General features: G+C 41.3%; 1 protein-coding gene across 1 annotated transcript; it reads left to right on the top strand.

Moving 5' to 3' along the window:
- The first annotated feature begins 5937 nt into the window (after positions 1-5937).
- LOC306706707 (tissue factor-like) lies at positions 5938-13206 on the top strand. The gene is made up of 7 exons (XM_079173871.1): positions 5938-6082; positions 7392-7506; positions 7658-7747; positions 8215-8321; positions 9045-9223; positions 9563-9728; positions 12334-13206. The coding sequence occupies exons 1-7, from the start codon at positions 6016-6018 to the stop codon at positions 12465-12467; spliced, it is 858 nt and encodes a 285-aa protein (XP_079029997.1). The 5' UTR covers positions 5938-6015; the 3' UTR covers positions 12468-13206.
- The last annotated feature ends 4300 nt before the right edge of the window (positions 13207-17506 follow it).

Here is a 17506-nt window from a genome sequence, read left to right as displayed (position 1 = left end):
CTCCTAATAACCTCATGATGACGCCACAGCTACGGTTATTATTTGTTTCTAGGGGTGTAACAATACACGTATGCGTATTAAGGTACAAGGCTTACGAACTGAACAATATGTTTGAATAATACTAGTGCATTTGGAAAATGCAGAAGCTTAAATTGTGGGAAATATGTTTTCGGTGGACGACGCTCAACCTGGCAACATGCTGTCTGACCCCCCAGAACCACAACATTGTACTCTGGTGTGGCGCGTGTCTTCTGGGAAGCTATGCTAAACTAGCTTAGCAGGAAAACAACAGCAGCACACACACTACAAACTCTCCCCGCAGTGTTTAGCTGTTCCTTACTGATTCAAACAGGGCTAAAGCAATCGCCACACAATCCCCTTTTCTCCAGACCATAATTGTTGCTTTGTAAAAGAAAACAACAGCCCAAACAGAGAATCACATGTCCGACCCTAACCCCGTGCATGATGGGACAATGCATATAGTCCAAATCAATGTAATTAACACAATGACAAGAACAAACTCACAAGAACCAGTCACATATATATTTATATGACAACAAAGCATGACACATCAATCCAGCAACACTGCAGCGCTAAATATTAACCATATCATAAAAACGACACCATAGACAAATGAACACAGTATTAACGCTACTGCAGATGTATAAACACAAAAGCACTTCACTTACCAAAGCTGCTGTTCACTTAAAGACAAAGTCCATCCTCCTTTCTTTGTTAACACAGAGTTTAATGACGCGGTTGTACAGAACATCGGTGCGGTTCAGTTCCAGCCAGAGGTCCTCCTGTGAACGCGTTTGATGAGTTGTAGATCCACTCGGGTCTCTCCAAAAGTTTTCAAAAGCAACGTAGCTTGGAAGTGTCCTGCCGTGCTATGGTGTTGTGTTGCTGCCTTGGTTAGCCAACATAGGTTAGCGTAGCATAGCTCCGAACACCAAGGCGCTCAGTTGCAAATAAAATGCTTTCTTTTCAAATCTTTTTTTTAATTGATTTTGCAAATACTTTAGACAGAGAGGTAGAACAGGACTACCCCCAAAAAAGTTGGGATATACAGGATATTACATTCACTTGCGAGTCTCTTGGAGGAAGTGTAACTGTGACAAACTGCCACTGAATACAGAAATTACAAATTCAACAAACAAACAAACATCACTCTGAGGAGGTAAAGATTAATAAAATGCATTCTTAGCCATAAAATGTGCAACGCTTCTCCGACGCTGTCAGCCAGAAATACTGTTCGTACAAATCCTTTTCCTGGAAATGTCCTTGAGAAATCCGTTTCTCCTCCTTCAGCCATTGAGGGTTAAAAACAACAAAGCTAAGGAGAAAAAAGAATAATCTACACCAAGCAAAACGCTAAAAATGTCATGTCAATGTCATAACTTCTTACATATCGTTCAACTTGAACTGTTAAAACTACTTCTAACTTCTGCTAGCTGCTTAAGCGTCAAAACAGTCACGCTAGCCCACTGACCAATCACGCCGCACGTTATTGCTGAGCTGCACGTTAATGCTGACGTATTGTAGGCTACCTCGGTAGTTCTGGCATGTAAAAGAATACGCCCAACATGTCAAACTAAAGATCTGATTGGTTGAAGACTATGACAATCAACAATATCGTCCCCATTCACTCAAACTGCACATGGATTCACTGGTGAGTCTGCAGGCCTGGGGCCTCTCTTCTACCTGGAGACACAGAGGTGAACTCTGATTGGATAAAAGCTCTACTTAAAACAAGCTGCACTGGAAGCAGAGCAACTGAGGAAGACAGTAGCTGTGAAATGAGAAAATAAGATAATGGGAAAAATAATTAGAATACATGTAGTGTATTTGTGAAAAATTATAAAATAGCTATGATTTTGTGATTGTGTTTAGGCCAGCAGAGAAGGCCCTGACGGCCCACCACTGTGTTTGACTGACAGCACTAAGACGCTTTGTTCATTTTCTGTGTGCGTGTGTTTGTGCTCTTTGTCTCAGTGATTAAAAACAGCTGTCTGTGGTTTCAGCTATTTACAAAGTAATTTCATTAATAGATGCAGCTTGAGGCAAGGGTTGTTTACAAAGAATCCATTCTTGCCCATTTGACTCCATATAAACATGAGATGGTATGAAGCATGTGTTTGACAAAAAGGCCAATAAATGCACAGAGGTTGGGTCAACCCATCACTTGATGATCATGCTTCTGCAGCTGCTCCTAGCTATGCTTATGCAGTTTTCCACACCCCGAGATAGGGAGGACATTCTGCTGAAATATAACTATATATAAAAAGTCAGTTTCTCCAGACTTGTTTTATTGTTTCTTGGAATCTGCCATCCCCTAACGTAACATGCCAGACTGAGGCGTAGCTTAAGTCCTACAGAAGTACACTCATGGCCAAGTACATGGCATTGCTGCTATGCTAGCATAGCATAGCATTCAGCAAGGAAGACTAGAGACTTGATCTCCTGACTTTTTTCCCTAACACCACCGTAACATTTTTGGATTCAGGGTGAAATTATTAAACTAAGATGACACAGATGTCACAGAGCTGCTAACATGGCTGTAGACTCTTATGGCGCTGGTTCGGTACTTGGTGTCCCGCTGTGAGCCCCAGGGGAAGGCAGAAGAGGCGCTGTAGAGGGTGTGGCTTGTTAGCAGTTGCTAGGATTTCAGTCCCCCCTAACTCTCCACCTTCACTGCAGAACTGAACTGCTAGTTTAAGGAGTCTACAAATACCTTTGTATACAGCTGTCTACACGGGCCACATAAAGCCCCCCGTGTGTAACTAGTGTTATACACATGCGAAAAATGAACATTGGCAAACTTTCGCCTCCCGTCCATTCCCATTATATGCAAGTGAAGGGGCTAATAAAACATTGGCTACCGATGGCAAAGCAAATCGTTGCATCTTCCCATCTAGTGTTCAACTTTGGTGAACTTTGAGCAGCGAAGTCACAGCCTCAACCTCTATCTTTCTTTTTTTGTATGTGCGTAACTACCATAGACATTTTGAAGACTGGAGTTCTGCACTTTGACCATTTTTGATATTGGTATTTGTTCCTCGCCATCTTGGATTTCTGGAACCAGGAATGACACAAGAGGGTGGAGCTAAGTACAACCGAATGCTGAATAAGACATTTTTAGGTGACCAAAATGTTGTTATTATAACTTTCGTGAAGTGAAAACACTGTGATACGGTTAAAGTTGTAAGATGAAAAAAACCTTTCAATCACAGTAAGCCCCGCCCTAAAGCATACCCTGCTTTATGGTCTGTTTGACTCTAAATGGACCATCATTTACTAAATGAACATCATGCTGTATTGAAGAAGACGTGAAACTAGAGATTGAGACCATAAACTCATGTTTACAATGTTTACTGAGGTAATAAATCAACAGAGAAGTAGAGTCATTTTCTCATAGACTTCTATACAACCAGAGGAGTCGCCCCCTGGTGGACATTAGAGAGAATGCAGCTTTAAGACACTTCAGCATTGGCTTCACTTTTCAGACATGGAGGTTGCTGCCTGGTGTCTACAGTATTGAGCTCTCAGTGCTGCCAAATAGCGGGTGACCTACACTCAATACTGAGCGTAAACGCATCTTGTGCAGAATTAGCCCAGCCGAGAATATGAGAGAGTGGTGGAGAGTGTTTAAACACGGCACAAACACTGTTCCACTATCAACACTGTAAATCACTACAGCTACACGTAGAGGTTGTATTTCTGCTACTCTGCTCTCAGTTGCATGTTCTCAATATTTCACACTCCACCCTTTCTACACTGCCGACAGTTGCCAGCTGTATTCATATATTGGGAGTAGGGTGGGGGTGAAGGAGACATCGACTCGTAGTTTTTCAGGGGTGCGGTCTCAAGTTCTTATGTTTTTAACAGATCTTTGGGAAGGAAAACTTTAAAACCTACTTAAAAGTAATTAGAACAGGCAAGATCTAGACCTTATTTTAATTCCATTATCATTGAATATATGGCATACTGTGGTATTTAACTGCAGATCATATCGTAGGGATTATTGCTACGGTACACTTGACTGTGATCTGCAGATAGATAAAGCTCATATTCTGACACAATGTACCAGCATTGGTTCTTCTTCGTTGTTGATGGACTTTACTTTCCGAGCCACAAAATTTGCTCCAAATGTTAGCCTCTAGGAAAGGCTTTACGATTGGTAATAAGAAACAGATTCCTCACTGATTTGAAGCAGCTGTCACTCGGTTTCAGTACCAGTACGAAGAGAAGATGGCGTCATTAGTTGTACTTTGACCATGAAAATGGTCAATGGCCTTATTCATATCAATCCTATTCTTCTCAAACAAACTTTACTCTACACTTTCAGACGGTAATATTGTACTTTTCACTCCACTGCATTAATCTGACAGCTATAGTTACAATAAAGTGGATAGATCAAGAAAATAAGTAGCAGATAAATATGAAAAAAAATATTTGATGTGAAATAGTCCAAAATGTGCTCCATCTCAACTAACTACAGTAAAATGCTGCTTAAACAGGAGCGATGATAATAATCTAGTAATATGATTTATATATATAGTATATATAGTGTAGTATTATTAGATACTATGCACTCACAGAGGCCATTTCTCTGCATTGAGTACTTTTGATGGAATCCTGAACTTTTTTTTATATACTGTATGGTATTACTTTTAGTCAGAGACGGACTGGGAATGAACGACGGGCCCCCCAAGACCCCTAAAATAAACTACTGGATGAATTGCTGTGTTGTTTTCCTTAACATGTTGATTAAAAAACAATCTGAGCTGCGTTAATGTTGATGCAAATAAGTTGCAGATGAGTAATTTTTAGGAGGTTGAGTAACACAAATATACTGTAGTGTGTTATTCTCTGTGTGTGTGTGTGTGTGTGTGTTTCCCAGAGTTTCTGTGTATGTGTGTCCAAGTAGAACAGTCACATGTTTCTAATTGCTACCAGGAGGTTTCCCCCAAATGACACTGTTCCCACACAGGTCACAACGTTTTACTGCACATCTCTGATCCGCCCGAATGCCATTACCTTAAATAGATGAAATTATTTCAAAGAGAATCGAGATGTACCTCTTTAGCTGTTATTTTTGCGAATGCCTACTTAATATGTTTCCACTTTTCTTCAGTCCCACATTCCTTGGCTGCTCTCCTGTCCCAGGGGATAATAGAATAAGAGCCGAGGGATGTTTCAAACGAGCAACAGGGTTTGTCAACTTACAGCAGCAAAGTTTGCAGTTGTTGTTTTTTATATTAAATGCATAAATCGTTGGAATGGGTTTGCCGTTATACTGTTAATGTTAATGGGACACAATAAATAACCCAGCAAAGTAAGAAGAAAAGAGGAAATATAGGCCGAGGGTCTCTGCAGATACAGGCACCGCCACACACTTTTATTTTTGTATTCAACCTTTATTTAGCCAAGATAATCCCACTGAGAATTTAAATGTCATTTACAATGGGGTAAGCGTAAAGGTTTCAAGGCAACGTGGCCTCAAGCTGTTTGGTTTTCACTGAAATACACTTGAATACACGATGAGCAGCATGGGGCCGAGAATCTTCTTCCCACAAAGAAAGAATGAACTATTTGGTTCGTGTCCTTTGTGGGTGTAACCATTGCTAACTGATTACTCATGTCTCTGTGAGTTTACACACAGGGACATTTTCCAACTTTCAAAGTGCCGTGTGTCGGTCCAAGGACATTCATGTCCTTCATCTGTGCTTTGGTGAAAGGAGGAGTTCAAACTGAACAGATCCTTGTACACTCCCCCCATCAGAATGCCGGCACGTGGGAGGGATCAGCAGGCAGAACGAGACGGAACCCTGAACCGTCCCCCAGTTCCCCCATTTACAGCTCTCACGCTCTCTGTATTGTGGACCGGAAACAACAGTCAGTCTGAGCAGCTTAAACCCTGAGGAACATCTTACCTACAGCTACGTCTCCTGGGTTCAGGGAGCTCTCACAAGATCAAGCTTTGATAGAGAAAGGATTCTGGGTTGTGGTAACATGGCATCTATCAAAACTGTGCTTTATCTGGGAGTGTGGCTGTCTGCTTGGATCATCACTACTGCAGGTAAAAGCACATGATAGATAGATAGATAGATAGATAGATAGATAGATAGATAGATAGATAGATAGATAGATAGATAAGCGTGCATGTTTTGTGCATGTAAGGTATCATGTTTTCTCCACTGGAATGTATCTCTGGAAGGCACGTCCTGACTTTTCCTCCACTGGAAGGGTACACTTAGAGGGCACTTTATTTATTTTTCTCCACTGGAAGAGCACCCTCGAGGGAACGTCACCATCTCTTTCCACGAGATGGGCACCCTACAGGGCACGTCATCATGATTTATACACTAAAAGCGCACCCAAAGGTCACTTCATCATGCTTTTTCCACCAGATGGGCACCCTAAGGGGCACAGCATCATGTTTTCTCTCTTGGGGGGGGGGTTACAGTATACAGTAGACTAATTCTATAGTAGAAAATACCCCCCAGACCGTCTGTGGAATTGTCTACTCTGCCCATTTGTGTTGGGCTTTGTGTGATGATCAGACTTTAGTCTCTGGTGCCATGACCACCACTGGTCACCTTAATGTCCCGCCACCACATATACGCTGTTTAGCTCATCAAATATGCTGATATACTGTGTTCCAATATGATGCAACTTATTTCACAGCGGGTCCACTGTGTCAGAGAGGAATTCTACATCTTGGATAGACGCCAATAATTTGTTATGTTAAGTTAGGTATTATACATTTGTTTGTTCGGCCTAAATATATAATGCATTCAATATTCCAGGTATACAAACTGTAGATAAAATACATGTTCGACATGTATTTGTATTGTAAATGTCACTAATATTCATAGAGTGAAATGTTCATATAGTAAGTCTGGCCAATTCTTTAAAGCAGGAATCTTCATGAGATTGATGGAAGAAGAACTTTGCACGGTTGTAACATTCTTCAGTTGTTCTGTAATCAGTTAATGCTCCATCAGGGTATTTAACTGATCATGACGCAGCGTTTTTATTGAAAGGCGTGTGGGAATGGGTTAGAAGCCAGGAATGAACAAAATGTCCCACAACATTTGGACGTTTTAAGAAATGAACGCAATGAGAACACGATGGAATGTTAAGAATGTGCTGGACACCAGGTATCTCAAACGGGCTCAAGTTCAGCTCTGCCCACTGGCAGGGTCTGACTGTAATTATGGTCTGCTTATGAGAAAGAGGAGGATAGGGAGGTAGATGTCAAAGTTTACAGATCTATCAAAGTGGACATAGAAGTATTCGTTGTGATACTACACTAACACAACTAAAACAGGAAGGGAGATCATGGGTGAGCAGAACATTTATGTTGTTACATTATTTTTTCAAAGATGAGGACTTTGTGCCTAAAGCGGAGAATGTACGCTGGGTGTCTCTGGACTTTAAAACCATCCTGGTCTGGACTACTAGCCCTTCTGAATACAAATACACTGTCTCGTACCATAGGTGAGTCCACACACACACACACACACACACACACACACACACACACACACACACACACACAGCCGTGTTTTCATGACTTTTGGGGACATTGCATTGACGATATTTAAATCATTGTTCTTCTGTTTTGTGTGTTTTGTCATGTTACTATCAGTGAGGACCCTGAGTGGAGCGAGAGTCCCGACTGCATCCGAATGTCACATTCAGAATGTGATTTGACCGACCACCTCCGACCTCTGGACAGGTAGGACCTCTGTCCTTTCAAGCCCTGAATAACAGCTCTGTAATGTTTCTATTGGGCCTATGCATCCGGTAGGTTCAGTAACTTAGAGCACTTTACATTCATTACAACACCAATCAAATGTGATAATCTTCCTACAGAGACTTGTATGTCTCTGTTCTTTTTTTGGTTCTGATCTATCATATATTATGAGTAGCCACATGTGTACATTTTGATGTATATGAAGTATATTTGAAGTTCTATTATCTGTTCTAGTTTCAGTATGCTGACTTTAATATTATTGTACTTCTCACATTTCATTGTAAGAATGTCCTGTGCTCTCTTTGAGATGAATCTCAGGGTTGACCGTCCTGCTTCAGACTTTTGAGCTTTGGCCTCATTTCAAAACACTTCATGTGCAAAATCCTTCCACGCATGTTGAATGTATATTACTTATCTTCAGCCCATATTTATGTATTGCTGTTTGACAGGACCTACACTGCCCAGATCAAAACAGAGCCTGCGACCGTGGACTATGACTATGACCTGGAGGAGTTCCCTCACAGTCCTTGCCCTCCATTCAACCCCTATAGAGAGAGTAGGTATAGCATGCACACGCAAAAGAAATCCACACATAACACACATCAGAGTTGTCAATGAGCAGCCTGGTCTCCTAAAAATAACGTACAACAGATACAATGAAACTGCATCATCAGTTACGTTTCGAGGGAAACATATTTCCTCTCAGATTGTGTTTGTTTATCACGAATATGTTTCCAATGAGTCCACATCAGGAGGACTCATTGATCACATTTGGGATATGATTCTTTCATGGAATATGTCAGACCTAGTTCGTCATCTCCCTGTATGCATGGTTCTAATAGTAGTCAGGTTTCTGATCATATGTGTGCATGTGGGTCTTAAATCGTGAAAATCTCAGTCACTGCGTTCGGTACCAACAGTGGATGAGGTGTATCCTGTATTTTTGATCAGAGTACTCTCGGTCCAGCTTTCTGAAAAGCAGGATAAGGTGTGTACATTCACAACACATTACCCGGTAATGATAAACCTGAGGATACTAGCTCGCATTTAAACACATTCAGTGTGGTGAAATAAAATGTCAGTTCTCTTTATTATCTGGCATGATACTTGCTTTTACATTGTTTGAATTACAGCAATGTTTTACTACGCTACAGGAGACGAAGGCTGAAAGATAGAGCTAGTGTTACCTCACGTCCTTCAGCTTTATGAATAAGACGCTTTGAACTCGCCTGAATAAGCCTGAGCCTCATCATCACTGGTGATTCGTCCTCTCCTCTAGCGAACATCAGCGCAGTGAATTTCACCGTGGAAGAAGTGGATGAGAGCAGAGTAATCATCAACATCACAGATCCTCTGAGCGGTGTTCATGAGCTTGGGAAGCAGCTCAGCCTCAGAGACGTTTTCAAGAAAGACCTCAAGTATAAAATCAGCTACTACAAGTCTGGAAGCACAGGCAAGGTACAGTGTTCAGCTGCCACGCTGCCACCAACATGAAGCTCAGTCATACAAACAAAGTCTCACCAGAGTATTGAAAACTAACAAACAGTTGAATAGTGAGAATACCAACTAGAATGATCATGGAGTAAATGGAATCTTTCCAAAGTCCTACAAAAACGTTTTAGCGTTAACTGAAACGCTGCCTTCTTGCCTGCCTGCGTTGCCTTCTTTAGATTTTAGATTTGAAATATATATATAAATGTGTTTATCAATTCAAGAATTTATGAATGTCTAAATGTTAAAGGTGAGTTGGATAGATGTTGAAGTGATTGACAGTAATATTTCCTTCTTACCTGGCAGAGAGACATCATATCTGACTCCAGTACAGCAGAGGTGTCAAAGCTGAATGCAGGACAGAGTTACTGCTTCATGGTTGCAGCTTTCATCCCCTCCAGACCCAAAAGCTCCCAGCTAGGAGCCTGGAGCATCCAGTGGTGCACTCTCGGAGACGGCAACGTCCTGCAAGGTGCACACACTCTCTATGCACTACACTACTACCACCCAGGTCTCGCTCCCAGCTTGTCAAATACAGACGGTTGGTCATTGCTCCTCTGAGTTTGATATCGACACACGAGGCACCATTTGGCGTTTGTATGAGACGCACCAGGGTTTTCAACTGACTCCAATGTAAACCCATCTGCATCGCTGTTAGACTGTCAGAGCCAGTGACGTGGTATAAAGAGCTAGATGCTCCACACAGGGTGGTGGATAGGTCAAACACAGGACTTTTATCCAGGAGACCACTGTTTGTGTCCTGTGCTTGACTGAAATTTAATGTTGACATTTTGGCACATCAGTCTTGACTCAAGCGATTCACCAGTCACATGACATGTTTGACACTCCTTAGCCAGTCAAGTTAATGGAACTAAAACGCACGGATGTACTGAACAACCGTGAGATTCAACTCTTTGTTAACAAAGAAAGGAGGATGGACTTTGTCTTTAAATAGTGAGCAGCAGCTCTGGTTTTTACATCTGCAGTAGCTTTAAGATGCTTGTTTATATATTATTATTTGTATGAAGATGGATTTTTGTTTGGTTTAATATGTGATAGGAACCATTGTTACGTCCAATGTTGCTTTGGGGACATATTTAGCCGGTACCAGTGCTGCCAACTTGGTGACTCTCTCGCTAAATCTGGCGACTTTCCAAACCCTCATGTTGACTTTTTTTGTCAAAAGCTACTAGTGACAAATCTAGTGACCTTTTCTGGTGTTGTTGGAGACTTTCCTGGTGACTCTGACGTTAAAGCTCGTACGTTCTGCACTGTTGTGAACGAGCAGCGGGAGCTGCCGTGAGCCGCTCCGCCGCCCCAAAGCACTCACAGGCGCCTCGCGCTGCAGCCAGAGCAGAGAGGAGACACACTCTATCTACAGGTGTTGGCTATATTTTAACACGAAACAAACAATAACCGTAGCTGTGTTTCAGCTGCAGGACAGCAGTGAAGGCCCAGGTATGAAATGCACGGCCCGCCACTGCCTAAACCTAACGCCCTGTGAAGACGGAAGTTTTATTTTGAAAAGACACCATGTATGTAAAACGCATGAAACGCCATCCCTGACGTGTTCCAAACTGAGGCTAGAGGAGTACGTAGTAGTATCATAGTTTGAAGCTTAGGGGCTAAGTTTGAAGTGAGAATGTGTTGCACAACTCGTCAAACAAACACAGCCCTTTCACCCAGGAGGCACTGTTGGTGTCTTGTGTGTCTTACATTACTTCCCGACTATCATAGCGTAGTTATTTTATGTAACAAATGCACTTATTTTAACCCCATACCACCGGAAACCTAACCAAGTACTTTTGTTGCTTAAGTAAATCTAAAAACTAAGTAACCCTATGTGGGAAGTTTGTTTTGAAAGGACACTATGGATGTAACTAGTGGAACCCAACCCACAACCTCACTGACACGTCCAGGACTGACGCTAGATGGGTGTCATAGTTTGAAGCTCAGGGCCACTGACCAAGTGTCAGTATTTGAGTTGGGAGTGAGAGCGTGTTGCAACCACACAGGGTACAGACATACATATGACTCTATATCAGCATCCCATTAAGGCAGGAGCCTCAGTCCTCATGTGATGGCCTGGGCAAAGACTCACATGGACACAAGCATTGGGTTCAGTTCCTGGAAGAATGCACATTTTGGGCTTTTTTTATTGTGTGTGTGTGTGTGTGTGTGTGTGTGTGTGTGTGTGTGTGTGTGTGGGGGGGGGGGGGGGGGGGGGGGGGGGATCATGAGTCCTGCTTGTGGTTTTTATGGATAAGATGTTTTTTTGTCTAAGTGCTTGGAGATCGTACCGGTTGACGTACTTTGTGGTCAAGTCTCTGAGTCACTCTAAACACACTGTGTATCCCTCAAGCCTAACAAACAGGAATTTTCATTCATAAAACATCTGCTAAGCAGATGTTTTTGTGTTTTGAAAATACGGTGAAAATGGGTGGGATTCCACCCATTTGTTTTATGTGCATCACAAAAAACAAATGGGTAGTCATTCCTTAAATGTTTTCTGTGTGTGATTAGATTTTAATATGGCATGGAAACATTATGTCCGGTGTTCCAAACACATTCAAACATAGAGCTACTAGTGGTTAAAAACTATAATCTAGGTTTAAAAGTGCAATGTTTAAGATGTGATCCGAATTTTTGTTTAAAAAATTAAAAGAAGACGTCTTTTTATTGTTTCAGAGAAATCTAGTGAAATCAGCATGCTAACAGATAGCCCCGCCCCGTCCTGTCTTGTACTTGCAAAAAGACATCTGGCACCCTCGCCTCTTCCTCCCGTCCATAAGGAGACTACTACGCTGGGAGGAGAGCGGGCTAGGCTTAGAGAGACGGATGGAGCTTCAGTAGCAGTTAGCTCGAATTCAGTCACTCTGGATTTAGTTCGATGAACAAACTCTCAAAACGTACACTGCTATTAGTTAGCAGTTGGCTTTTTTGGATCCGTTTACACCCGGTAGTAGAGGTGAAATGCTGCCCCCTAGTTGTTCGCAGCATGTGGCCAGTTCTTACACATTGCACCTTTAAAGTGACAGATCCATCGGTCTAACTGTGACTCTCGTTTGTCCCACCAGAGCTGAGTCTGGCAGCGTGGGTCGGTGCAGTCTTCATCCTGCTCACAGTCCTCGTCATCATCGTTACGGTGATCGTCCTCTGCTGCAAATGCTGCCGACAAAAAAACACGTCTCAGTCATCGGCACCTGTTTAGTGCGTGTGTGTGTGTGTGTGCGTGTGTGTGCGTGTGCGTGTGTGTGCGCGTGTGTGCGTGTGTGTGTGTCTTACAAACACCGACCAGGGAGCTGGTCTCTCTCCTCTGTTTCTAAAAAAAACACGGTTCTACATCGCTCTGCTCTTTGTTTACAGTGTATTGTCGTCATTATTTTTCTATTTCATATTTTGATTTACATTAAGATGAACATGTACAGCTTGCTATGACAATGTAAGGCACACTGCATTATGAGCAAACAAACTGTGCATTTCTTGCATTCATCCAATGTGTGTGAATATGTGGACTAATGATCATCAGTACATCAAGAATCAAGTACAGCTTCATCTTAGTCGATCAAGTGCCACAGCAACAGTTCCAACTGGAAGAATTATCTAATTAAGACCATTTCAAATGTGATTTGTGTACCTGTTACATTGTATGACTAAATGTATAACATTCCCTCAACTTCCAAATCTTACCTTATCTTCTTTTAACCCGTCATGTCAATCTATATTTTTCACAATTTATTGTTCTTTCATTAAAATGTCCCTTAAAAGTTCTGTCAGGAACAAAAATAATGAACAATAACCACTAAAAATACAGTAAATGAATCTCTTTAGAGGCACCTAGTGGCTGCCCCTCGCAACTACAACCACATCAGCAAACTCATTTCTTCAAATCCATATTTCTTTATTATTTTAGCCTTATTGAGTTATTTTTTATAGTTGTGTGTCATAAGTGTGGAAAACTAATAAAACAATAAAAATAAAGAGTTTCTCCAGATTTCATCATGCTTTATGTTTTGTATGGAGACGCAGCGAGCCATTATGTTTCTGAACATCTGCCGAACGGTCCGATCTGTATCTGACTAAAACAGCGCATGAGAGGCGTCACCACCAACTCTCCAGTTCCTCTCCGCTGTACAGAGCAATTTAGCCAGTGTGGCAAAGACTTGGAGTCTCAGGGGGTTTGATTTCTACAAAGGGACATCGCTGTTGAGTTTTTGAAATGTATTTTTTGGCACTTTGAGCACTGCAAGCCAAGTGCCATATTGTCCCATTGTATTGGAGAGAGGGAAGACATTTCTACAGCTGACATCTCCAACACCAGGCAACTCACAGCAGAACAATCTGAATGGATAAACAACGATTATTCATTGTTCAGGAGGTTAACGCAGAGGAAAGACAAGCAGTTAATTAAGGTTAGGCATTGACCTTGAATGGTTAAGGTTAGGCATTGACCTTGAATGGTTAAGGTTAGGCATTGACCTTGAATGGTTAAGGTTAGGCATTGACAATTGTTGGACACATTTGGTATAAGGTAAGTCCACAAGTTACATATTATACCTTTCATTTCATCAGGTGAACACAAACATAACTCACATGAATGATAACGCTCCTCTGCATCTGCAACATGTTCGCTGTAGTTTCAAAGTGATTTGTTGTTCAGGGCGTTCTACTGCCCCCAAGTGGTCAAAGAAATCAATTGCAGCTTCAGGTTTTAGGTGCCAGTCTGTGTTGTTTCCATGACAGACCTGATTGTTGCTTTATCTGAATGGAAGTTCATTCTGTTTCCCGCTGCTGCTCATTGCTCCTCTGTCCTGTTTCTGGATAGACCACATGTACATTGACACAAAGCAAAAAGTGACAAACCAGACACCACGTTGGAATCATAGGTGAGTTTTATTTCTTATTTTTTTCCAACACAGAACCTCACATTTAGACAGCAACACACACAACATCACAAATAAATGTATTGTCATAACAAGAAAGCATGTCACCATGGCAACACACAGAAGTTCTTTTGAATATCATTTCACTCAACCGTGGCTCTTTAAAGTGCATACATCATAGAAAACACACACACATGAGTGAACAGCCCCAGGAGCAACTTTATCGACTCTGTCTCTCTCTGAACAATAGTACTGCTCTGACAATTGCTTTCAATAATATTCTGATCATGTTACATTATTATAAGCAGCCTGTACATAAATAAATACCAAAATGAATCCTTACAAAAATAAATAAATAAATATGTCAGCAACAACAAATAGTAATTGAACTACCTTCTGTGTAAATAATAAAATAACTTGCTAACCTGGTTATTTTTACAATGCAAGGAATGAGATGCTTCTATGTACTACATGTTTCTATGTACAGTGATCATTTTCAACATTTTATTAGTAAGGAAACGGACATTTATTAATCAAATAATTGTTTTCGTTTAGCTTTGGAGAGTGTGTAACTCTCGTATAATTCACTCGTGCTTTAAGAGGAAACTCTTCTTAAATCCTTCGCACAGTTCTCTTTAGAACACATCTGGCCATATGAGTGGTTCTATGAAACTCAATCTGTGATCTTGTCATATGAATGGATGTGTTTGTGTCAGTTTTGACAATAGAAAGTGTTCAGATTACAGCCAGTTCATAAAACAGAAACGGGGTCAACCAGTAAGACTTCTTAAACATGTCTGGTCTGCACAGATACCTAGAATAAGAATTGGGTAACTCAGTTAGGGTTTTTAGTTTTTACCCTTCTCATTCCCAAACGTCACCTACGAACACATGTTCAGGACCCTTTGGGTAGTTTTGTCAACCAAACTACTTGGTTAGGTTTAGTCATAGTTTGGGTTCAGATCAGTATGTTTGGAACCTAACCTCCGTTGGGTAGCCTTACATTACATGTGTGGTCTAAGGTAAGTAGATAATGTGCGTAACTTAAAAAAAAAGTCAACATTGACTTCTAGTTTCACACGGGACTCGGACAGTGGTTCTCCTGGTCTCCATCCCGACCTCGTCCTTAAGTGGACTCTGTCGCTGTTTAAGACTCTGACATACTGTCGGACATGCTGCGGACTTGTCACACGGACGGTTTGGTGCTCCACACATGCGCATTTCTCAATCCACTTTCCATTCCAGTTGGTAATGCACCGTAACGTTGGCATGTCTTTGTATACTTTTAAAGATAAATTAAACACAGTCGCAAAAACTGGACTGCACGCGGACGTCCACACAGGGTCTTCAGTGGGAGCGTTTAGCATTCATACACCACAGCTACGGGAGCAATTTTGGGGTTAAGTATCTTGCTCAAGGAAACATCGACATGCGACTAGGGATCTAACCGCCGATCCTCTGATTGAAGGATGACCCTGCTCTCCACTTCGCCACAGTCGCAGACATGGAAAGCATGAATTGGCCTTAAACCAAGTCACCTGACTTCCGGAGTGGTTACTCTGAGCGTCTAATAATGACGCGGATAGGTTTACATTGAAGTTACTTGAAAGCCCGGAGCGTCTCTAAAGGGTGTCTTGTGTGTCGGTATCAGACGTTAAGGGGCGTCACAAAACCATCTACCGACAGATCATCACAGATCAGCCAAAGATCTGATACATTGTGTGATTGAAAGATGAACTCCTGAAGTTCTGAAGTAATTCAAACAAACAAACATGATCGTCATGGTCAGATAGTGTTAAATAGTGACTCTTCAGATGGAAGAATACAGCAGAAACCAGCAGAAACTGCATTTCCAAATGACAAACTATTCATCTGTAGAGAGTAGAGATACGTCCAGAAAGACAGGACCAGTCTCACCACGTCATGGCTCTGATAACGTTGATTATGTATTCATTATTTGTATTGTGCGCATGAACAGTATTGGACAAGGATTTGATAATTGAATCACACAAACTATTGAACATATTCAAACTACCCTCAGCATGAGAGCTAAGGACAGCAATAATTGGCCTTTAGGGCATCATTTACTGTTGCAGACTCATTTTCCTTCTTTGTTTTACACTGTGTACATGAATTTGAATTGTCTTGGCTGCACACTTTTACAAAGTGTCAAAAATCACAGAATGTCTGCTTTGACGGAGTTCACAGTGTTGTCCTGCAATCATGGCAGAGTAGTAATGAGGTAGGCATAAACTGAACGTTAATATGAAGTGAAATGTTCCTTCGGAGCCTGCTCAGCCTGTTCCAGTGTGAAGGTAGACTGGCATCTGGGATACATGTTCATCCTGTGCATAGGACACTTCACTTTGTATCAGGATGAGTCTATATATATGTATGTTTCATTGTGGTTGTATGAATTGGTTACATGGTATGTTGAATGTACAACGCTTTGCAGCACAGAGGTTCAAATGTATTCGTTACACAGTATTTGTGGACTGTTTCCTTACAGCAAGCGGAAACAAGAGCTTTATAGTGAGTTTGAGTCTGTTGTTTCACCGTCCAGCTGCAGCTTTACTCTTTTGGTTCACTCTCACCACTCTCTTAGATTCAAAATGCAGACAGACACAACCAAGTTCACAACCAACTGAAAAGCGACCTTTTTCGTGCAATGCAGTTACATACAGAGTCAATGCAAAAAAACGTGAACAGAAGCAAATTTGAGACGGGGGACGCAAATGAGTTGAGATATTTCAACGTGTTGCGAAAAATTAGTGTGGGCTGTCGCAAAAAAGCCGATCAGTGTTGAGATTCTCCTCCTGAGCTCACTGACGTCCTGATGTGTTGAATCAGAGATGGAGGAAAAAATATTGTATACGTATATATATATATATATATATATATATATATATATATATATATCTACGTTAGTACTTCATATTTGTACTAAGACCGGACAAAACTCTGTGTGTATAAATATATGTGTATAAACCATAGACTGTCTATGATATAACAATAATGTTGCTGCCGTATTTCAGCCTAGAGGATGTTATTCTAAGTGTTGATGGGGGAGCTGCTACAGTGGGGAAAGAAAGTATTTAGTCAGCCACCAATTGTGCAAGTTCTCCCACTTAAAAAGATGAGAGAGGCCTGTAATCTTCATCATAGGTACACCTCAACTATGAGAGACAAAATGAGAAAAGAAAATCCAGAAAATCACATTGTCTGATTTTTAAAGAATTTATTTGCAAATTATGGTGGAAAATAAGTATTTGGTCACCTATATACAAACAAGATTTCTGGCTTTCACAGACCTGTCACTTCTTCTTTAAGAGGCTCCTCTGTCCTCCACTCATTACCTGTATTAATG

The sequence above is a fragment of the Pholis gunnellus genome, assembly GCF_910591455.1.
Source record: "Pholis gunnellus genome assembly, chromosome: 14".
Taxonomy (NCBI): Eukaryota; Metazoa; Chordata; class Actinopteri; order Perciformes; family Pholidae; genus Pholis; species Pholis gunnellus.
Note: the sequence above shows the minus strand (reverse complement) of the source record. Positions and strands in the feature narration are given on the sequence as shown.